At 44.6% G+C, this 24,109-nt stretch overlaps 1 protein-coding gene across 4 annotated transcripts in view; it reads left to right on the top strand.

Moving 5' to 3' along the window:
* gmds (GDP-mannose 4,6-dehydratase) overlaps positions 1-24,109 on the top strand; it is a 287,840-nt gene that overhangs the window by 195,121 nt on the left and 68,610 nt on the right. For 3 of the 4 annotated variants that reach the window (XM_061778512.1, XM_061778510.1, XM_061778511.1), the window contains exons 8-9: positions 21,095-21,213; positions 22,565-22,661. The exons of the other annotated variant lie outside the window; for it this stretch is intronic. In XM_061778512.1, the coding sequence (XP_061634496.1) occupies positions 21,095-21,213; positions 22,565-22,661 (216 nt within the window). The remainder of the gene's footprint in view (positions 1-21,094; positions 21,214-22,564; positions 22,662-24,109) is intronic. 4 annotated transcript variants of the gene reach the window in all.

The following is a 24,109-nucleotide window of genomic DNA, read 5'->3' as shown; positions in this document are numbered from 1 at the left end:
CATATTTTTCACAGAAAGACAACCAAACCAGCAAATAAAAGAATACCATATTTTCACGACCATAAGGCGCACTTAAAAGTCTTAAATTTTCTCCAAAATGGACGGGGCGCCTTATAATGTGGCGCGCCTTATGTGTGCACAGAATTCCAATATCTATAAATGTTGTTGTGTGATCAGCGCTCCGCTTGACTTTTTTATTTTTTAATTAGCATTTCCTGCTGACACGCTATTTATTCAGAGGAAAAGCGGACCTGGCTGAGGACTGGGGAAGGGTGCGTGACGTAGGACGCTAAAGCCACGCCCCCAGTAGGTATATAGTGCCGGGGTGTTTTTTTTTAACCGCTTGACTGACTGGGAGCATTTCCGGGGTGTGCATTGTGCAAAATAACATCGGGTTGGCTAAGGACCCCCGAAAATGTCACCTACGAAGAGACACGCTTACGAAGCACAGTTGAAACTGGAAGCTATCAGTTTTGCGGAGGAACAAGGGAATCGAGCAGCCGCGAGAGAATTCAAGATCAACAAATCCATGGTTCGCAAGTGGAGGAAGCAGGAAAACGAGATTCGCCAAGTCAAGAAGACGAAGCTGAGTTTCCGCGGGAAAAAAGAAAACAAAAGGTGGCCGGAGTTGGAAGACCAACTCGAGCAATGGATTAATGAGTAGAGACTAGCTGGGAGAAGCGTCTCTACAGTCACCATTCGACTGAGTGCAATAATTCGAGGCTTGCCATCATTCCGGGAGGCTTGACGAACCGCTGGACATCCGTGTAAACAGGGCGTTCAAAGTGAAGTGAGCGGCGTGGGAGCCATGGATGACAGATGGCGAACACAGCTTTACGAAGACTAGGAGGCAGCGCCGGTCGAGTTATGCCACAATTTGTGAATGGATTGTGGATGCTGTGGCTAACGTGTCTGCTTGCACTGTTGTGCGAGCCTTCGCACGGCAACGAGACTGTCTCGAACCTGGCGTGTTTGATTGAGAACTTGCCCAGCTGTTCATTTCGGAGACAGAAGATTTGGACTTTGATGGATTTGTGGATGAGGATTGATCAAAGAATAATGTGAGTACATTGTTAAATACTTCAATAAAGTACAAACGAACTCAGTTTTGCTCCCGCTGCCTTTTTAAAAACATTGTTTTAGCGTGCATGCATGCTACCGTATGTTTTAAGATAGTGTATGTTTTACCATTTAACAAAGCTAAACTCAACCATGAACTCTAAATACAAGCAGCACATCGACTGTCCTACCAGGGAAAATAACATTTGAGACCACTGCTATACTACGCTCAAAAAAATGCAGCCCTATGGGGGGCACAAGTCAGTGCAAACTGAAGGCCGGTCCCAAGCCCGGATAAATGCAGAGGGTTGCGTCAGGAAGGGCATCCGGCTTAAAACCTTGCCAAACAAATATGAGCGTTCATCCAAAGAATTCCATACCGGATCGGTCGTGGCCCGGGTTAACAACGTCCGCCACCGGCGCCGTCAACCTGCGGGGCGCAGTTGGAAATTCAGCTACTGTGGGTCGAAGTCAAAGAAGAAGAAGAGGTGGAAAGCGGGTTCTTCGGCAGAAAGAGAAGAAGAAAACGCAGAGCCTAGAACTGAATGTGGGGACTTTGAATGTTGGTGAACTATGACAGGAAAATCTCGGGAGTTGGTTGGTTGACATGATGATTAGGCGAAAGGTTGATATATTGTGTGTCCAGGAGACCAGGTGTAAAGGCAGTAAGGCTAGAAGTTTAGGGGCAGGGTTTAAATTATTTTACCATGGTGTAGATTGGAAGAGAAATGGAGTTGGGGTTATTTTAAAAGAAGAGTTGGCTAAGAATGTCTTGGAGGAGAAAAGAGTATCAGATCGAGTGATGAGGCTGAAATTTGAAATTGAGGGTGTTATGTGTAATGTGATTAGTGGCTATGCCCCACAGGTAGGATGTGACCTAGAGGTGAAAGAGAAATTGTGGAAGGAGCGAGATGATGTAGTTCTGAGCATCCCAGACAGAGAGAGAGTCGTAATTGGTGCAGATTGTAATGGACATGTTGGTGAAGGTAATAGGGGTGATGAAGAAGTGATGGGTAAGTACGGCATCCAGGAAAGGAACTTGGAGGGACAGATGGTGGTAGACTTTGCAACAAGGATGCAAATGGCTGTAGTGAACACTTTTTTCCAGAAGAGGCACGAACATAGGGTGACCTACAAGAGCGGAGGTAGAAGCACGCAGGTGGATTACATCTTGTGCAGACGATGTAATCTGAAGGAGGTTACCAACTGTAAGGTGGTGGTAGGGGAGAGTGTGGCTAGACAGCATAGGATGGTGGTGTGTAAGATGACTCTGGTGGTGGGGAGGAAGATGAGGAAGACAAAGGCAGAGAAGAGAACCATGTGGTGGAAGCTGAGACAGGACGAGTGTTGTGCAGCTTTTCGGGTGGACGGGAGGAGCTTCCAGAAGACTGGACCACTGCAGCCAAGGTGATCAGAGAGGCAGGCAGGAGAGTACTTGGTGTATCTTCTGGCAGGAAAGGAGAGAAGGAGACTTGGTGGTGGAACCTCACAGTACAGGAAATTATACAAGGTAAAAGGTTAGCTAAGAAGAAGTGGGACACTGAGAGGACCGAGGAGAGGCGAAAGGAATACATTGAGATGCGACACAGGGCAAAGGTAGAGGTGGCAAAGGCCAAACAAGAGGCATATGATGACATGTATGGCAGGTTGGACACTAAAGAAGGAGAAAAGGATTAATACAGGCTGGCCAGCCAGAGGGATAGAGATGGGAAGGATGTGCAGCAGGTTAGGGTGATTTAGGATATAAGATGGAAATATGTTGACTGGTGCCAGCAGTGTGCTAGCTAGATGGAAAGAATACTTTGAGGAGTTGATGAATGAGGAAAATGATAGAGAAGGGAGAGTAGAAAAGGCAAGTGTGGTGGACCAGGAAGTGGCAATGAAGTTAGAAAGGCATTAAAGAGGATGACAAATGGAAAGGTGATTGGCTGGCAACCAGTTCAGGGTGTACCCAGCCTCCTGCCCGATGACAGCTGAGATAGGCTCCAGCACGTCCGCGACCCTAGTGAGGAGAAGCGGCTCAGAAAATGGATGGATGGAAAAATGGAAAGGCAGTTGGTCCTGATGACATTCCTGTGGAGGTATGGAAGCATCTAGGAGAGGTGGCTGTGGAGTTTTTGACCAGCTTGTTCAATAGAATTCTAGTGTGTGAGAAGATGCCTGAGGAATGGAGGAAAAGTGTACTGGTGCCCATTTTTAAGAACAAAGGTGATGTGCAGAGCTGTGGCAACTATAGAGGAATAAAGTTGATGAAGTTATGGGAAAGAGTAGTGGAGGCTAGACTCAGGACAGAAATTAGTATTTGCGAGCAACAGTATGGTTTCATGCCTAGAAAGAGTACCACAGATGCATTATTTGCCTTGAGGATGTTGATGGAAAAGTACAGAGAAGGTCAGAAGGAGCTACATTGTGTCTTTGTAGATCTAGAGAAAGCCTATGACAGAGTACCCAGAGAGGAACTGTGGTACTGCATGCAGAAGTCTGGCGTGGCAGAGAAGTATGTTGGAATAATACAGGACATGTACGAGGGCAGCAGAACAGCGGTGAGGTGTGCTGTAGGTGTGACAGACAAATTTAAGGTGGACGTGGGACTGCATCAGGGATCAGCCCTGAGCCCCTTCCTTTTTGCAGTGGTGATGGATAGGCTAACAGATGAGGTTAGACTGGAATCCCCGTGAACCATGATGTTTGCAGATGACATTGTGATCTGCAGTGAAAGCAGGGAGCAGCTGGAGGAACAGTTAGAAAGATGGAGGCATGCACTGGAAAGAAGAGGAATGAAGATTAGCCGAAGTAAAACAGAATATATGTGCATGAATGAGAGGGGTGGTGGGGAAAGAATGAGGCTACAGGGAGAAGAGATAGCAAAGTTGGAGGACTTTAAATACTTGGGGTCAACCGTCCAGAGCAATGGTGAGTGTGGTCAGGAAGTGAAGAAACGGGTCCAAACAGGTTGGAACGGGTGGAGGAAGGTGTCAGGTGTGTTATGTGACAGAAGAGTCTCTGCTAGGATGAAGGGCAAAGTTTATAAAACAGTGGTGAGGCCAGCCATGATGTACGGATTAGAGACAGTGGTACTGAAGAGACAACAGGAAGCAGAGCTGGAGGTGGCAGAAATTAATCAGAATCAGAATCATCTTTATTTGCCAAGTATGTCCACAAAACACACAAGGAATTTGTCTCCGGTAGTTGAGGTTCGCTCTTGGAGTGACCAGGTTGGATAAAATTAGAAATGAGCTCATCAGAGGGACAGCCAAGGTTCGATGTTTTGGAGACAGTTAGAGAGAGCAGACTTCAATGGTTTGGACACGTCCAGAGGCGAAATAATGAGTATATTGGTAGAAGGATGATGAGGATGGAGCTGCCAGGCAAGAGAGCTAGAGGAAGACCAAAGAGAAGGTTGATGGATGTCGTGAGGGAAGACATGATGGCAGTTGGTGTTCGAGAGGAGGATGCAGGAGAAAAGGATTACATGGAAAAGGATGAAGCGCTGTGGCGACCCAAACGGGACAAGCCGAAAGTAAAAGAAGAAGCTATACTACGCTAAAAAACGCATACCGTGCTATACCTCGTGCAGCCCTGGGCTCATCTGATCACTGCTTAATTCACTTAATACCGACGTACAGGCAAGAACTTAAATGCAAAGCTGTTTAGACTGCACAGACTGGAGTGTCTTTAAAAATTCAGCTGGCAGCCTGGATGAATATACGGACACTGTCACATCCTATATCAGTTTCTGTGAAGAGGTTTGTGTACCAACAAAGTCATTTCGCACTTTCAACAACAACAAGCCGTGGTTCACTGCCAAACTTAAGCAGCTTCGCCAAGCTAAGGAGGAGGCATATCAGAGCGGGGACAGGGCCCTTATAATCGAGCTAGAAACCAGCTGACGAAAGAAATTAACATTGCAAAGCGGAACTATGCAGCAAAGTTGGAAAATCAGTCTGGCATGCATTCCAATCGCTGACTAATTACAAGCGATGATTCCCCCCAAGCTGAGAACAATAGCACACTAGCCAACGACTTGAATACCTTCTACTGCAGATTTGAAAAGGACACTTTCGCACCCCACACCCACCCAGTCGCACCACCGACCACAATCACACCTCTGACTTCTGCGTTGACCATCCACGAACAGGATGTGAGACGCATCTTCAAACAAAAAAAGATTAACAAAGCGGCAGGCCCAGACCATGTGTCACCATCCTGCCTCAAAGTCTGCGTGGACCAGCTCGCGCCAGTCTTCACTCAGATCTTCAATAGATCTCTGAAACTGTGCGAAGTACCATCCTGTTTCAAACGCTCCACCATCATTCCAGTCCCCAAGAAACCTGCAATCTCGGGTCTAAATCACTACAGGCCTGTCGCCTTGACATCTGTGGTCATGAGGTCCTTAGAACGTCTCGTGCTGGACCACCTCAAGAGTGTCACAGGTCCCCTGCTGGACCCCCTGCAGTTTGCCTACCGAGCGAACAGGTCTGCGGATGATGCAGTCAACATGTGACTGCACTTCATCCTTGAACACCTGGACAGTGCAGGGACCTACGCGAGGATCCTGTTCGTGGACTTCAGCTCAGCGTTCAACACCATCATCCCTGAACTCCTTTCATCCAAGCTTCTCCAGCTCAGCGTCTCACCTGCCATCTGCCAGTGGATTTACAGCTTCCTGACGGGCAGGACATAGCAGGTGAGGCTGGGAGAGACCACTTCATCCACACGCATCATCAGCACTGGGGCGCCCCAAGGTTGTGTCCTCTCTCCGCTGCTCTTCTCTCTCTACACGAACGACTGCACCTCAGCACACCTGGCTGTCAAGCTCCTGAAGTTACCAGATGACACCACTGTCATCGGCCTCATCAAGGACGGTGACGAGTCTGCATATCGACAGGAAGTGGAGCGGCTGGAGCTGTGGTGCAGCCGACACAACCTGGAGCTGAACACGCTCAAGACTGTCGAGATGATTGTGGACTTCAGGAGGCATCCTTCGCCACAGCTGCCCCTCACGTTGTCCAGCTGCCTTGTGTCAACCGTCGAGACCTTCAAGTTCCTGGGAATTACAGTCTCTCAGGACCTGGAGTGGGCGAACAACATCAACTCCGTCCTCAAAAAGGCCCAGCAGAGGATGTACTTCCTGCGGCTTCTGAGGAAGCACGACCTGCCACAGGAGCTGCTGAGGCAGTTCTACATAGCGGAATCAGTCCTGTGTTCTTCCATCACAGTCTGGTTTGGTGCTGCTACAAAAAAGGACAAACTCCAACTGCAACGGAAAATCAAAACTGATAAAAGGATTGTCGGTACCCCCCTACCCACCTTTGAGGACTTGCACGCTGCCAGAACTAAAACAAGAGCATGCAAAATCCTCTCGGACCCTCCACAACCCGGTCACCAGCTCTTTCAGCACCTTCCCTCAGGTAGGCGCTACCGATCATTGCAAACTAGAACTAGCAGACATTCCAACAGCTTCTTCCCTCTTGCAATCAACTTCTTCAACACCTAACCTACAATTCCATTACAACATGCTGGCAATTTTTTGACTTGAGTTCGTTGTCACATTTCTGTGGGGCCAATTATATATTACTCGTGCACTCACTGTGGTAGTCTCGCCACGCTGCACTATTCGCATATCTGTTCTTGACCAATACTGGCCACTCATGCCAGGGTAGCATCTGCTCCATTTGCACACTGACTGAGGAGTATCTGCAACATTTGCACAATCAACATTGTCCCAGACTATCGCACTACTCGTCACTTTAAACCGCATACACTCCTTGAAGTCTCGGCGCCCTTTGCACAATGGTCATTGCACCGGACTATTGCAACATTAGTCATTCGAACTGCTCTAAGTGCTAGAGGACTCTGCATCTTTTGTACAATTGTCAAAAAAAATTAAATAAAAATGTACCGGCATTACCAGATAACTAGAAACCCTTTATTGCTCAGTGACTGTTTTTTGTCAATGTCTTTATGTCTCAAAAGTGTTCTCTGTCAATTGACTGTCTGTTGTCGTACTAGAGCGGCTCCAACTACCAGAGACAAATTCCTTGTGTGTTTTCTTGGACATACTTGGCAAATAAAGATGATTCTGATTCTGATGCCTGCGCCCAATAATACGGTGCACCTTATGTATGTGTTAAATACAGAAATAGACCCCGTAACTGAGACTGCGTCTTTTAATACGGTGCGCCCTATGGTCGTGAAAATACGGTAGGTTAAAAGAGTCACAGATTTTCAGACTGGTTTCAAATACAGTGACCAAATATATACAGTATATAATTTTAATTTATTATTTATACCTCTTCTCCATGGATAGTGCAGGATTTGGTGTCGAAACTGGACTTCTCAAAATCTATTATTATTTCCATGTTTAGTGTTTTGTTTTGTTTTGTTTTTTTTGTTTGTTTTAGTCAGGTCAGGTCGAGGTCAGGTCAGGTCGAGGTCGAGGAAAGTATCATCACACCACTTACCAAATTCTGGGAGGCCATAGCCGGGAGTTGATTGGTGGCACTGGAGAATAGACATTAAGACTGTATTACATGAAAATTTGACTAGATAGCTGTTTTCTTGAGAGGCTCTGCAGCTGTCTGTGTAAATAATAAAAAGCATGAGAGAAAGGAAAATCCTTGTCTTGTGTTTTCGAAAATCATAGTATTTGCAATACACCCGTGATGCTTTTCACTTGTAATAACACTATGTTATGTGATGCTGTGATCATCAAGAGGTGTAATCTTAAAATAATTTCTCCAAACAGATCCCTTAGCATTCTCACACAGATTCTGAGGAAATCATAATCCCTACTTTCCCAATAATTTCACTCGTCAACAACATACATTTACTGTCTAAGATTTGTTAGTTGATTCAGGACAATTATGATGTGCTGAATCCAACTATAACATGGTTTTCCTCAATCAGGTCCACTTTTTGAACTATGAACACATCTTTTGTTTAAATATTTTAACTTTAGAGATTCAAATAAAAGAAGGTTTATGCCATTTTTTAACAATGATGACGCAACATTCAATTTACAGGTACTTTTATCAATGTGTACTATTCAATTTACAGTAAGCAAAGTTTGTAACATTTGATTAAAAAACTGTTAACAACTTGGCATAAATACCTGATTTGAATGAGAGAAACAGATTTTATTTTCAGGTTCAGCGATCCAAAATTGTCGTAAATCAGTTGAAGAAACAGACAACTGACAAAGAAAATTGTAACGCAGTGTTATTTGAGTCAATTCCTATTCAAATTCTTATTCATAGTAGACATATACCTGTAAGCACATCTGGACACCCATGTGTGTAAAATTTGAAGGTCAATAGTATCGGCAGCCTGATTGCCACTGATGGTTTTCTTTGGCCATAATAGTTGTACCAATAACTATTTACCATAAGTCATTCCACATGTCAACTGTTGAAAAGTAGCCAGAAAAAAGTGACCTGGGTAGTTGGTGGGTTGGTTGGGGGCTCCTAAAAAATTATCACTTAAGTTTTGTTTGAAAGTTGTTTTTTTGTTTTTTTTGTTTTTTCCGATAAACTTAAATTGCATGTTTCACTCAAACAAAAGGAACCTGAAAAATTTTCGGTTATTCTTGCTAAAATACTGTTTTGTAATCGTATCAACAGATATCCACAGATTTACGTTTTGACATTGTGTTGCATTCGTCTTGGCATACAATATGGGATTTGGGACCACTAAACAGTTTATATTTTGTTGACTTTTGGTTTCACATTGGTGAGAGCGCATATTGTGACAGATGTGGGCCTAATTTGAGTCAGCAGGCTTCCTTTGGTTTGTACCAGGGATTTTCCAGCAGTAGTTTGGTCGTGTATTACTGTATGTGACAGCACATATGGAATTAATTAAAAGTCAGCCTGCTTGATAACAGCAGTCTCAGCTGTCACATGGAGTGAATACATATTGTTGAAGTGAGTGTTAGGTAAAATTCAATCAAGGTTCTTCTCATTTCATACAGTATATGTTGATTTAATTAAAAAATACCGATGTTGCATAATGTCTTGTGATGTCTTTCAATGTTTCATTAAACTGTATCCAACTGCAACATCTAATGTACATAAACAAAATCCAATCTAACCAGGCTTTTTGACTTTTTACAACACAATTGTAATCATTTTAAGATAAACCTTTCTTCTGGACAGAGACTCGTTTCTGTGAGTTTTTCAGCTGAGTTTTTCCATTTAATAAGTAGCAAGATTTAAGCATCGTCACCGTGATTTAACCATCCTTTTCCTGTAATATAATTTGTCATGGACATTGTAACATTTTCAAAAGGTATAAATATAATGCAATGCATAATGTATATACCTGTACTTATGTCTTTAGGTGTGCATGATTTCGTCAAAAGGGTACTGAGGTTCCATCTTATGTCCATTGTTTGTGCTGTGAGCCACTTTGCAAGAGCCACTGAGTCCCTTGCAATGGGGGTTATCTGGTGGCCAAGTGAGCAGGAAGGTGTGGGTCAGCGCAAATGGTTGAACCTCTGAGCTGTTTCTTAATAGTTACTCAAGCATGTAAAAGAGACCAGTGGAGGGAAAGAGGAAAATAGAAGAAAGAAAAGTTGTGGAAAATTAGGCGGGAGGGAAAGAAGGGTTTGGCTGTAGAACATGGGAATACCCATAGTTATTCCAGTACTTATTCTCTAATATCAGATGGTGAGTTGAGGAGATTGAACTTCATCGCCCAAATTTGAATTGGCTTTCTTGCAACAATGAATAAAAATACAGTTCCTTGATAAAATGAGTAGGCCATGTCAGTCAGCTGCTGCTGTAAACGTTTTCTCTGGCTGAAAGCAATGTGAAGCTGTGCTTTCGTCTGCCATCAACAGTCTTCCAATTTATTAAAGACTACACATTTATCACAGTATTTATATTCAAATAATTAGTCGATCAAATGATTCAAAAATTTTTTATATTAGGGCTTGATATTTGACTGATCATGTTCACAAATTCCACCGGGATAAAAGAGAGAAGACATTTTATATATATATATATATATATATATATATATATATATATATACACACACACAGACACACACACACACACACACACAGTGGGTACAGAAAGTATTCAGACCCCCTTAAATTTTTCACTCTTTGTTATATTGCAGCCATTTGCTAAAATCCATCCATTTTCTGAGCCGCTTCTCCTCACTAGGGTCGCGGGCGTGCTGGAGCCTATCCCAGCTGTCATCGGGCAGGAGGCAGGGTACACCCTGAACTGGTTGCCAGCCAATCGCAGGGCACATACAAACAAACAACCATTCACACTCACAGTCACACCTACGGGCAATTTAGTCTCCAATTAATGCATGTTTTTGGGATGTGGGAGGAAACCGGAGTGCCCGGAGGAAACCCACGCAGGCACGGGGAGAACATGCAAACTCCACACAGGCGGAGCCGGGAATTGAACCCGGGTCCTCAGAACTGTGAGGCTGACGCTCTAACCAGTCGTCCACCGTGCCGCCATTTGCTAAAATCATTTAAGTTATTTTTTTTCCTCATTAATGTACACACAGCACTCCATATTGACAGTAATATAATAATAAAATAATTGTTGAAATGTTTGCAGATTTATTAAAAAAGAAGAACTGAAATATCACAGCCATAAAACCCTTGCTCAGTATTTAGTAGAAGCACCCTTTTGAGCTAATACAGCCATGAGTCTTTTTGGAAATGATGCAGCAAGTTTTTCACACCTGGATTTTGTGGTCTGCCATTCCTTCTTGCAGATCCTCTCCAGTTCTGTCAGGTTGGATGGTGAACATTGGTGGACAGCCATTTTCAGGTCTCTCCAGAGATGCTCATTTGGGTTTAAGTCAGGGCTCTGGCTGGGCCATTCAAGAACAGTCACGGAGTTGTTCTGAAGCCACTCCTTCGTTATTTTAGCTGTGTGCTTAGGGTCATTGTGTTGTTGGAAGGTGAACCTTTGGCCCAGTCTCAGGGGATGACCAGTCTCTAGCTCTCTGGAGAAGGTTTTCGTCCAGGATATCCCCGTACTTGGCCACATTCATCCTTCCTTCGATTGGAACCAGTCGTCCTGTCCCTGCAGCTGAAAAACATCCCCACAGCACGATGCTGCCACCACCATGCTTCACTGTTGGGACTGTATTGGACAGTTGATGAGCAGTGCCTGATTTTCTCCACACATACCGCTTAGAATTAAGCCCAAAATGTTCTATCTTGGTCTCATCAGACCAGATAATCTTATTTCTTACCATCTTGGATTCCTTCAGGTGTTTTTATCAAACTCCATGTGGGCTTTCATGTGTCTTGCACTGAGGAGAGGCTTCCGTCGGCCCACTCTGCCATAAAGCCCTGACTGGTGGAGGGCTGCAGTGATGGTTGACTTTCTAGAACTTTCCCCCATCTCCCAACTCCACCTCTGGTGTTCAGCCACAGTGATCTTTGGGTTGTCTGTTGTACTAGAGCGGCTCCAACTACCGGAGACAAATTCCTTGTGTGTTTTGGACATACTTGGCCAATAAAGATGATTCTGATTCTGATTCTGATTCTGATTCTGATCTGATTCTTCTTTACCTCTCTCACCAAGGCTTTTCTCCCCCGATTGCTCAGTTTGGCCGGATGGCTAGCTCAAGAAAGGGTTCTGGTCGTCCCAAACGTCTTCCATTTAAGGGTTATGGAGGCCACTGTGCTCTTAGGAACCTTAAGTGCACCAGAATGTTTTTTGTACCCTTGGCGAGATCTGTGCCTTGCCACAATTCTGTCTCTGAGCTCTTCAGGCAGTTCCTTTGACCTCATGATTCTCATTTGCTCTGACATGCACTGTGAGCTGTCAGGTCTTATATAGACAGGTGTGTGGCTTTCCTAATCAGTATAATCAAACACAGCTGGACTCCAATGAAGGAGTAGAACCATCTCAAGGATGACCAGAAGAAATGGACAGCACCCGAGTTAAATATATGAGTATCACAGCAAAGGGTCTGAGTAATTATGGCTCTGTGATATTTCAGTTTTTCTTTTTTAATAAATCTGCAAAAAATTCAACAATTCCGTTTTTTTTCTGTCAATGTTGGGTTCTGTGTGCACATTAATGAGGAATTTTTTTTAGCAAATAACTGCAATATAACAAAGAATGGGCGGCACGGTGGCCGACTGGTTAGAGCGTCAGCCTCACAGTTCTGAGGACCCGGGTTCAATCCCCGGCACCGCCTGTGTGGAGTTTGCATGTTCTCCCCGTGCCTGCGTGGGTTTTCTCCGGGCACTCCGGTTTCCTCCCACATCCCAAAAACATGCATTAAGTGGAGACTCTAAATTGCCCGTAGGCATGACTGTGAGTGCGAATGGTTGTTTGTTTCTATGTGCCCTGCGATTGGCTGGCAACCAGTTCAGGGTGTACCCTGCCTCCTGCCCATGACAGCTGGGATAGGCTCCAGCACCCCCGCGACCCTAGTGAGGAGAAGCGGCTCAGAAAATGGATGGATGGATAACAAAGAATGAAAAATTTAACAGGGTCTGAATACTTTTCGTACCCACTATGTGTGTGTGTGTGTGTGTGTGTGTGTGTTTGTGTGTGTATATATATATAAGTTCCGATAGAACTTTGCTCATGTTCCGGGTGGAGCGGGAAACATCGAGTCCGAGTGGACCATGTTCAACGCCTCCATTGCTGAGGCTGCCGACCGGACCTGTGGCCGTAAGGTGGTCTGTGCCTGTCGTGGCAGAAATCCCCGAACCCGTTGCTGGACACCAATGGTGAGGGATGCTGTCAAGCTGAAGAAGGAGTCCTATCGGGCCTTTTTGGCCTGTGGGACTCCTAAGGCAGCTGATGGGTACCGGCTGGCCAAGCGGAATGCAGCTCTGGTGGTCGCTGAAGCAAAAACTCGGGTATGGGAGGAGTTCGGTGAGGACATGGAGAAAGACTTCCGGACGGCTTCGAGGAAATTCTGGTCTACCATCCGGCGTCTCAGGAGAGGAAAGCAGTGCACCACCAACACTGTGTATAGTGGGGATGGGGCGCTGTTGACCTCGACTCGGGACGTTGTGAGTCGGTGGGGAAAATACTCCGAAGAGCTCCTCAATTCCACCGACACGCCTTCCCATGAGGAAGCAGAATGTGGGTTCTCTGAGACGGGCTCTCCTATCTCTGGGTTTGAGGTCACCGCGGTAGTTTAAAAGCTCCTCGGTGGCAGGGCTCCTCGGTGGCAGGGTGGATGAGATTCGCCCGGAGTTCCTAAAGGCTCTAGATGTTGTGTGGCTGTCTTGGTTGACACGCCTCTGCAACATCGCGTGGACATCGGGGACAGTGCCTCTGGACTGGCAGACTGGGGTGGTGGTCCCCCTTTTTAAGAAGGGAGACCGGAGAGTGTGTTCCAACTACAGGAGGATCACACTCCTCAGCCTCCCTGGTAAGGTCTATTCAGGGGTGCTGGAGAGGAGGATCCATCGGGAAGTCGAATCTCAGATTCAGGAGGAGCAGTGTGGTTTTCGTCCTGGCCGTAGAACAGTGGACCAGCTCAACACCCTCGGCAGGGTCCTCGAGGGTGCATGGGAGTTCGCCCAACCAGTCTACATGTGTTTTGTGGACTTGGAGAAGGCGTTCGACCGTGTCCCTCTGGGAGTCCTGTGGAGGGTGTTTCGAGAGTATTGGGTACCGAACCCCCTGATACGGGCTGTTCAGTCCCTGTACGACCGGAGTCAGAGTTTGGTCCGCATATCCGGCAGTAAGTTGGACTCGTTTCTGGTGAGGGTTGGACTCCGCCAAGGCTGCCCTTTGTCACCGATTCTGTTCATAACTTTTATGGACAGAATTTCTAGACGGAGCCGAGGCTTTTTGCAGATGATGTGGTTCTGTTGGCTTCATCAAGCCGTGACCTCCAACTCTCATTGGACCAGTTCGCAGCCGAGTGTGAAGCGGCTGGGATGAGAATCAGCACCTCCAAATCTGAGAACATGGTCCTCAGTCGGAAAAGGGTGGCATGCCCTCTCCAGATCGGGGATGAGATCCAGGCCCAAGTGGAGCAGTTCAAGTATCTTGGGGTCTTGTTCATGAGTGAGGGAAGAATGGAACGGGAGATTGACAGGCGGATCGGTGCAGCCTCTGCAGTGATGCGGACTTTGTATCGGTCCGTTGTGGTAAAGAAGGAGCTAAGCCGAAAGGCGAAGCTCTCAATTTACCGGTCAATCTACGTTCCTACCTTTACCTATGGTCACGAGCTGTGGGACAATATCCCGGATACAAGCGGCCGAATTGAGTTTCCTCCGCAGGGTGTGCGGGCTCTCCCTTAGAGATAGGGTGAGAAGCTCGGTCATCCTGGAGGATCTCAGAGTAGAGTGGCTGCTCCTCCACATCGAGAGGAGCCAGATAAGGTGGCTGGGGCATCTGACAGGAGGAGACCCCGGGGACGACCCAGGACACGCTGGAGACACTACATCCTTCGGCTGGCCTGGGATCCCCCCGGAAGAGCTGGATGAAGTGGCTGGGGAGAGGGAAGTCTGGGCGTCCCTGCTAAAGCTACTGCCCCCGCGACCCGACCCGGGTAAGCGGTAGAAAATGGATGGATGGATATATATATATATATATATATATATATATATATATATATATATATTATCCCAAAAAAAGAAGTCTTTGTTGGTGAGACTCTTCACGCTGGCTGGCGTCCGAGTGAGAAACCAGTTGTCTCAGCTTTGATGAGCTCCTTCGGACTGGCTGGTAATTCATTTAGCATCCGTGTGCGAAGTTAAGTCTCCCGTGCTTCTCCTTTGATAAGTGGACAAGGCTTTCCTTCAATGTCTTGTGTACGCAGACTGGCTCAGCGGGGCAGGTATGTGGAACAGCACAAGATTGGGGGTTGCTGGGTGTCATCTTTAATGGGGTGTCCGTTACACCTGAGTTGGCAGTGGAGAGGCAACACCCCTTGGCACTGGCATGAGCAGGGGCACGCCCTGATGTAAGGGGCATGATCAAACAACGTGTAGCGTGTATTGGTTTAGGATAAAATGTAATTTATTTAAGAAATAAAGAAGGATGGACTTGTGATGTGAGGGTGGAATGAGCATGCGCGGTGACAGTGCGAGAGTTGTGAATCTCTGTGACTGTTATTTCTTTGACCCAAATATGCACTAATTTGTATCTAGTAACAGCATGTTGGACTTACGTTGCGTAGACCAATTCAGGCAGGTGAGTCGACCATCCGGGTGTTTGGCAAGAGCGCTCACGAGGGATGGTTTGAAGAAAAAGGAAGAAAAGAAGAGAAAAAGACACACTTCGGGTGCAGGATGGCTGGAGCGCTTGCAGTGGCGTGGTTAGCCACGCGGTCAGGGAAGAACTTGCACCGCAATTCCTTCCCAACGGAGCCTCGTCCGCAAACTGCCCCAGACCCAAAAGGGTAGATTCGGGGAGTTGGCAGCTGCTCCCTCTGGTCCATGCTTGGCAGCGCGGTGGGGAAGTTGGTCACTCTCAGCCTCAGCCACCTCGTGGTTAGAGGTGGGGCTCCCGGGCTGAGCCAGATCTTTGGCCAGTTGAAAAAAACGAGAGAGTGTGAGAGAGAGAGAGAGAGAGCAGAGCGCAGAACAAAGGAGCTTCGGCCTTTTATGCGCCTCAGAGAGCGAGGCTGGCCCCCTTTGACAAACGGAAGGCAGACCGCGCCTTTAGAATCGCATTTCATCTTAAGATGTTTGTGGTTTAAAACCAGTGGAATAAAATAAAATTCATTCCCAACTAATGCACTGTTTACACGCACCGTTGAATCTATGCAATAAGTGTTTCAACCTTATGTAGGGGCTAATAACACTTACTGTTTGTTTGTATAACATTTATGTGTTCGTTTTGAGATAAACATAAGCATATTCGGTTGGCAAACAAATTTAACCAGTCGACATTCAAATTCAGAGAAATACAATCACTAGTGACATCGGTGTGGTGGTAGACACTGGGAGCATTCATGCAAAGTTCTTAAAATGTCACACAACATTCAAATTCAGTGAAGCTGTTCCTGAGTGTTGTTGCCGTTGGCAGTAACCCTCCACCGCCAGTGGGTGTCGCTAGGCTCCATCAATTGTCCCAGACCAAAAAGGGGCAAATGGCCTCCTGTTGGTGAGCAGAGACAAGTCACTGACGGGGAGAGTTTTCAGACCGGCTCGGGGTGAAAGTTAATTAACTTAGCGTCCGAGTGAGAAACCAGGTGTCCTGGGCTTCCCTTGTGATGATGAGATTCTTCAGACTGGCTAGTAATTAATTTAGCGTCCATGTGAGATAAATTAGGCATCCTTGTGGCTGTCTGTCACAGCGGAGCGGCTTGGAAGAATGCAGAAGTCAGAGATTGGGGGTGCCATGTGCTCCGGCAGTACATATTCGCTACAAAGGTTTGAGGGGGCGACCGGAGAGTTGTCTGCGATGAGGATGGAGGGAGGCCGAAGTGCAGGGGCTCCGTGGGCAGTGGAAGAGGTCCTGTCAATCTGAAGTAGCAATTGTGTTTTCGAATTGGATGCGGTTTTTATGTGTTAATGGAGTGGCTTTCTCTTCTGCCGTGATCAGCGAAAAACTGACCAGGATTCAGGTGCAAATGCAGTGGAGCAACTGAGAGGATAGGGTTTAGCACCTTTTTGTTTTTATGTGCATGAGCAGAGAGGTGCGCGTGACCAGAGAGGTTAAGAGCTGACTCCAAACTGCACGCATACAGTCTTGAGAACTGATCAGATGTAAATTTTCGCCATGTTTCGTCTCGACCTCAATGTGCGGTGATATCATCATTTGCGCACGGTGTAAATATGGCGGCTCCCGACGGATCTCGTATGCAAGGATCTTGTTTTTTTCAACCCTGCTACTATGTGGTTGGTCCGCTGAAGACGAGCCCGTCACCTGTGAATCAAATATATGTTGCCGTTTGCTGTAGTCAACAATTGGCTGAATGTGTGCCACTGAAGTTATGCTTAATAAACAGTTAACGTTCCCGTGTTTGTGTTAATTGAGGAGTAACACACAACAACTCAGAGCGAAGGTCTGCTGTTTTAAATGACATCACTGTGATAAATGAGACTAGCTCCTTAACTCGTTAGCTCGCGAGCTAGCTCGTTTGTTCGTGAACACAACAAACAGTTACCTTTCCCTTCCCTTCTCTATTGTGTGAATCTACACGCTGCACATGGAGCAAGGCTGTAGAGTATTGGACGAAGCCAACACCGGCAACTTTCCAACTCTGTCGGCATACTGTGTGATCTGCACACCGGCTCACCACAACAATGACAATTTATCGAGTCAGGAAAAATTATCGATTTTTTAATTTATCCAACGATACAATGTAGGCTGTGTTTGACTGTAGGCCCTGCAGTAAGCTCAAACTTACCTAGCTACCGATAGCATTCAAAAGATTCTCCAGTTGAGTGAACCAAGAAAGTTAACAGTTAATTGTCGGGGTCTCTTTCACTAAAAAAATATCGAGTCTCCAAAGTATGAATCATTATTATTTATTTTGTATAGCTTGCACTCTTTATACACTATTTATCACGTGACCGACGAATTGCCCATGCAGCACGGTTGCGTAGCTTGCTGCGCACTCGACAAACATAGTTGCTGCGCGTCGAAAGCCGCAGAGATCATCTCTCGTGATTGGTCCGTTTTAGTCACATGCTGTGATGACGTACCAGCATGCCCATTGGTTCTACATAACATCTACGTTGCCGCCTTCTCGATCGATTTTGCAGCATAATTAAACGTATCATCTGGTCATCTAGGTCCATTTGTTCTGTTGCGGTCGCCATTGTTGTTGCTTTGTTCCTTTTTACTGAAAGGAAAGTAAAAACGGCTACCGGAAATGGCAAAAAAAAAAAATGCAGAGGAAACTCCACCCTGTGGTGTCCTATGCAATACCAGCCATAGCGACACCCCCGACTTGGAGGAGAACTGCAGTACACTTTCAAAACAGCGCGCCTGGGTTGCGCTCGAGTATAAAGGCAAACTACGCGTGGGACAGTCACAGTGACGTCAGCGCGGTCGCCGTCCTCGCGCCTTAAGAGACAGGGCAGTCCCACTATATAGCTCCCCTGATTAGAGAGGCACTTGTATGGATGTGTACAAAGGAAAAACCTATGAAATGTACTTCAAATTGAGCGAGACTGTTAAATTTGTGGAGAGACAGAGAGCGCCTGCTCTGTTCAACTACATCACATAAAACATCCTGAAGTAGCTGGAAAGAACATATACATGAAAAAATACATCTTGTAAACTGGGCTTATGTGCTCCTAAGAAAGTGATATAACCAGACCATTTTAATCAATTGAGTATGAGACCAAGACAAAGCCAGCCAGAACCAAAATGTCCCTGGATGCAATTAGCTCGACTTGCAACCCGTTTAGCACAATGAAATGTGGGATTTCAACCAAAGCACTGGCACAGACTTCAAACCAACTATCCGTGTGATTGATCACTTGTGTACGTCAGCATAGCCAAATAAACACAAGCTGTTATTAGCCTAGTCATTTGTATTTTATTAGACACAGTAGGCGGCACGGTGGTTAGAGCGTCTGCCTCACAGTTCTGAGGACTGGGGTTCAAATCTGAACTTGTATCTCAAATGAACTTGAGACACAAGTTCAGTTCATTCCGTGACCGCGCTCATAACTCAAAAATGTATCTTAAATAATCGTACCCCTTTGAAATGAATGGAAATGCCATTAATCCGTTCCAGCCCCCCAAAATAAAATAAAAAAATAATTAATAAAGAAAACTAGCATGCAATAATATTGTACTTGATAATAACACAGTTAAATAGAATGTAAAGAATTCAACAGTTTGTGCATCATGATTCAAAGATTCAATCAGTCTATTCATTGCGCTGCTCCTTCTGGTGTGCCCACCTTAGCCACCAAGAGGCAGTATAATAAAGTCATCCAGACATAAACAAAGAATAGTACTTCTTTTTTGTGAATTTACACACAGAGTATACAATTTTCGGTGACATTTGAGAATTACATCACAATAATTGTATACAATTTCAACAAAATAACAAATTTACATCATAACACGCCAGGGGCGTTACATAGGATGGAAGACAAAATAGTACTTCTACTCCTACTGTTAGTACTGTAAGTGACATAGTAAGATGCTATATTATTAGTCATTTGACATAATCCAATGACACATCCACATTTGTCCGGACAAACTACAATAATTCCTCGTGTATAATGCGCATTTCTTTCCCCAAAAAATTGTCAAAAGTCAGTATTGCGCATTATACATCGGTATAGGGGCAAATGGAAAAAAACATTCACATTTTATAAATGTATGCCGCCAACTAGTGGTTATGAAAAAGCTGTACACTTTAATTCCAAAATGCCACCGCCACCGAGTGGTTATAAAAAATGTGTCGCCCACACTTTCATTCCAATGACAGGGGTACGTATGACTGCATATATGGACTGTTGTGCTCATAAATTTACATGCCCTGGCAGAATTTGTGAAATATAGTATTGTTGTTTTTTAAATATGACTGATGACTGAACAACAACCATCATCAATTTCTTTATGGTTATGTTTTGTTGAATGATAATGCGTTTCTGAAAGACTTGACCGTTTAATTTGAATGCCATTAAAATAAAACGTGTTTCGCCTGGACCTTCGTGTTTTCTTTAAAGAATTGTACCCATCTTACAAATTCTGCCGGGGTAATCAAACATATAAGCACAACTGTGTGTTTTCTAATTTACGAAATAAAAGTAGGGCTGTGAATTTCAAAATAAGAGCAAGTAAATTAAATATCCATCCATCCATTTTCTGAGCCGCTTCTCCTCACTAGGGTCGTGGGCGTGTTGGAGCCTATCCCAGCTATCATCGGGCAGGAGGCGGGGTACACCCTGAACTGGATGTCAGTCAATCGCAGGGCACAAACAAACAAACAACCATTCGCACTCACAGTCACACCTACGGGCAATTTAGAGTCTTCAATTAATGCATGTTTTTGGGATGTGGGAGGAAACCGGAGTGCCCGGAGAAAACCCACGCAGGCACAGGGAGAACATGCAAACTCCACACACGGGGGGCCGGGGATTGAACCCCGGTTCACAGAACTGTGAGGCTGACGCTCTAACCAGTCGGCCACCATGCCGCTAAATTAAATATACATGTTCAAATAAAGTGCTTAACTACAGAATAATACTTTGGAAAAAAACTAACAAAATATAGATAATACTTCGTTTTAATCATATGGGCAGAAGAAAAATCATGCATTGTAAAAATGCATTGTACATAGGGAGAAGGGTTTTCCAGAATTTTGAGGTCAACTTTGGGGGTGCGTATTATACATAGGTGTGCATTATACACGAGAAATTAAGGTACTTTTCTATGTTGTTGTTTTTGTTTGATGTACTTTATGTAGTCGGATGGATATTCTCCCTTTTTTTTCCTGGTGTGTGTTAATTGTCACCAAAAACTCTTTCTGATCTGTCATAAGGCAGGCTGACTCCAGTTCACCATAAATGTTGTGGAACTATACAGAATCCTTTGATTGGCTGTTCTGCTGCATTCAGGAACCAAGTCTATAAATTCTTACTGGAGTAATTGGCTTAGGTTAATACAGTATAATACTCCATGTGCCATTTAACAATCATTAGAGGAAGTGGACAATATTTTGGCGTTTCAGTTGTTGTCAGACTTATGGGGTTATTTTAAGATCTTGGACCATGTCACTAGTGCGAAAATGGGTGTGCGCATGTGTATTAAAGGCCATGTGTGTGTTTTCATGCGTGCCAGTGGCACAGTGGGCCTGTGGGAGTCTTCTGTCCTTCTTTCCCACAGTATGTGTCCCGTGAGGTTTTATGGTGACGTCAGGACAGAGGTACGGGCAAGTGCCCTGTTCAGAGGTCTTAAGTTCACTTCCTGTCAGTCAGGAGAAAGATCTCTTTTGATGTTGGATCTCTCTCTCTCTCTCTCTCTCTCTCTTTCTCTCTCTCTCTCTCTCTCTCTCCCTCTCTCTCTCTCTCTTTCTCTCTCACTCTCTCTCTGTTTCTCTCTGTCTCTGTCTCTCTCTCTCTGTCTCTTCTGTCTCTGTGTCTCTCTTTCAGGCTATGTGGTTGATGCTGCAACAGGAGAAGCCAGATGATTTAGTCATAGCAACAGGGGAGGTCCACAGTGTGAGGGAGTTTGTGGAAGAAGCCTTCAAACATGTGGGGAAGACCATCGTGTAAGCAAACGCATCAACACACTCACAAGCATGAATATCCTTTTTTTTTGTTATCAATTTCCTCATCAATCTCACTTTATACAGTCCATTGATGTTTGAGCACTACACTGATACGTATCAATTTAAATGTGCAGAGACCCTAAACCTCTTCCCCTCAGTGAACTGGCACTTGTCCTTCCAGATGTCATTTTCATTTCTCATCTGTTTTATTGTTTTTTTTATTTACAACCCCAATTCCAAAGAAGTTGGGACGATGTGTTAAACATAAATAAAAACAGAATACAATGATTTGCAAATCATGTTCAACCTATATTTAAATGAATACACTACAAAGATAAGATATTAAATGTTCAAACTGATAAGCTTGATTGTTTTTAGCAAATAATCATTAACTTAGAATTTTATGGCTGAAACACGTTCCAAAAAAGCTGGGACAGGGTATTGTTTACCACTGTGTTACATCACCTTTTCTTTTAACAACATTTAATAAATGTTTGGGAACTGAGGACATTAATTGTTGAAGCTTTGTAGGTGGAATTCTTTCCCATTCTTGCTTGATGTACAGCTTCAGCTGTTCAACAGTCCGGGGTCTTCGTTGTCATATTTTACGCTTCATAACGTGCCACACATTTTCAATGGGAGACAGGGCTGGACTGCAGGCAGGCCAGTCTAGTGTACTAGACTGGCCTGCCTGCAGTCCAGTAAAAAGAATAAAAGAGTGCCTTTTACTACGAAGCCGCGCTGTTGTAACAAGTGCTGAATGTGGTTTTGCTTGTGAATGACTGAGCAATTCAGGGACGCTCCTTTTATACCCAATCATGGCACCCACCTGTTCCCAATTACCCTGTTCACCTGTGGGATGTTCCAAACGTGTTTGATGAGCAATCCTCAACTTTCTCAGTCTTTTTTGCCACCTGTCCCAGCTTTTTAGGAATGTGTTGCATCCATAAAATTCTAAGTTTATGATTATTTGCTAAAAACAATCAAGTTTATCAGTTTGAACATTAAATATATTTTCTTTGTAGTGCATTCAATTAAATATAGATTGAACATGATTTGCAAATCATTGTATTCTGTTTTTATTTATGTTTAACACAACGTCCCAACTTCATTGGAATTGGGGTTGTATTATTTTATTCCCGATGTACATTTTAATTGTTACATAATCCTTGCAGTTACATTCAGGTCAGGTCTGTGCGCGCGCATATTTCAGGTGAACAGGTGACATGTTTTGTCTCCCCAAGCTTTTAAAGAAATAATCTTTTCAAGAAGAAAAGGTACCATGGAGAGCGCGGCAAAACCAGCCCAACAGCTATAAGAAAATGCTTCATCAAAATTTGTTTATCTCCAGGTGGGATGGGAAGGATGAACAGGAGGTGGGTTGTTGCCAAGACACAGGAGTTGTGCATGTGAAGGTGGATCCAAAGTATTTCCGTCCAACTGAAGTGGTAAGTTTTTACTGTTTCACATTGATGTTGCTGTGAAGGATTTGCTGAACAAGAGTTTGTTTCGGGTCACTGATGCTGTAGTGGTACACTCACCTGACTTTGGTGCAGGCAGGGTGGGTTCAGTTTCCACTCAGTGACCGTGTGAATGTGAGTGCGAAAGGTTGTCCATGTCTATATGTGCCATGCGACTGACTGTCGACCAGTTCAGGGTGTAGTACGCCTTTCGTCCGAAGTCAGCTGGGATAGGCTCCAGCACCCCTCGACCCTGAACAGGATAAGCGGTGTTGAGAATGGATGAATAGATGGAGTTTGTTTCGCACCATGCTGCCTTGCTGGTTCTATTACAAATTATTTGATTAATAAGAGGTAGTAATGTAAAGCGATATAGAATGTTTCCCCAATGACTCTCTCTTTGCCATAAAGTAACAGATTTTTGAAGTGGTGCTTATTTTTTTATTTTTTTGATATACTGTATTACTGTCGTGTATTCTGTGTTTTTATGTCTCAAAAGTATTTTTTGTCAAATGGCTGTCTGTTGTCGTACTAGAGCGGCTCCAACTACCGGAGACAAATTCCTTGTTTGTCATGAGTTTAATGAGTTCAGACTCGACAATACGTTAAGACTTGCAGCTCGACTTGGACTTGAACAGCAATGACTCGTGACTTCACTTGGACTTGAACCCACTGACTTGAAAAGACTAGCTATTTTCACCAAACCACAGAGAAACCAACACTTTTGTCTTTCTTTCGGTAAATGTGCAACTTACTTTTTTTACAAAAATATGATAAGTGACAACATAATGACGAAGAGGTCATTCTTTCAAACACTACCTAAAGTAATGGTTTCATTAAAAAAAATAAAAACATTCATTTATTCATTCATTCATTCATCTTCCGGATCGCTTATCACTAGACTCACGGGTGTTCTGGAGCCTATCCCAGCTGATTCTGGGTAAGAGGCGGGCTACCCCCTGAACTGGTCGCCAGCCAATCAGTACAACATAAATCAACAGTAAATGTGACAGCTAAATAAAGTATACGTTCCAAGAATCACTGTTAACACACGCAGAAACAACAACGACCTTTAACATAACAATAAGGACGTTAATTATTGCAAACAAACAAAAATCCACATTGCATTGTGGGAATCGCGCGGCTTGACGTCATATACGCTTGTTTTCGTTAGCATTAGCAGCTAGCTTTGTGAGCGATCACGCAAATAGTTACACGGCGACCCGGCCGTGCACTGTCTGGGCTTCCTGTACATTACAGTCTGGTTTAGTCAGTGTTGTGTTCTCAAGAATCAGTCTTGTAGTGTGTTACTCTTGTTGTGTCTCGATCAGCACACAACTAGCATCTATTCGACATGAAACTACATTCTTCTTCATGTCCTTTTCTTTGCCTCAAAATTGTACCTGTATAACAAGATGACAAACGTGTTCCTCTTT

The sequence above is a fragment of the Phyllopteryx taeniolatus genome, chromosome 7 (assembly GCF_024500385.1).
Source record: "Phyllopteryx taeniolatus isolate TA_2022b chromosome 7, UOR_Ptae_1.2, whole genome shotgun sequence".
NCBI lineage: Eukaryota > Metazoa > Chordata > Actinopteri > Syngnathiformes > Syngnathidae > Phyllopteryx > Phyllopteryx taeniolatus.
This window is presented reverse-complemented; position numbering and strand designations above follow the sequence as displayed.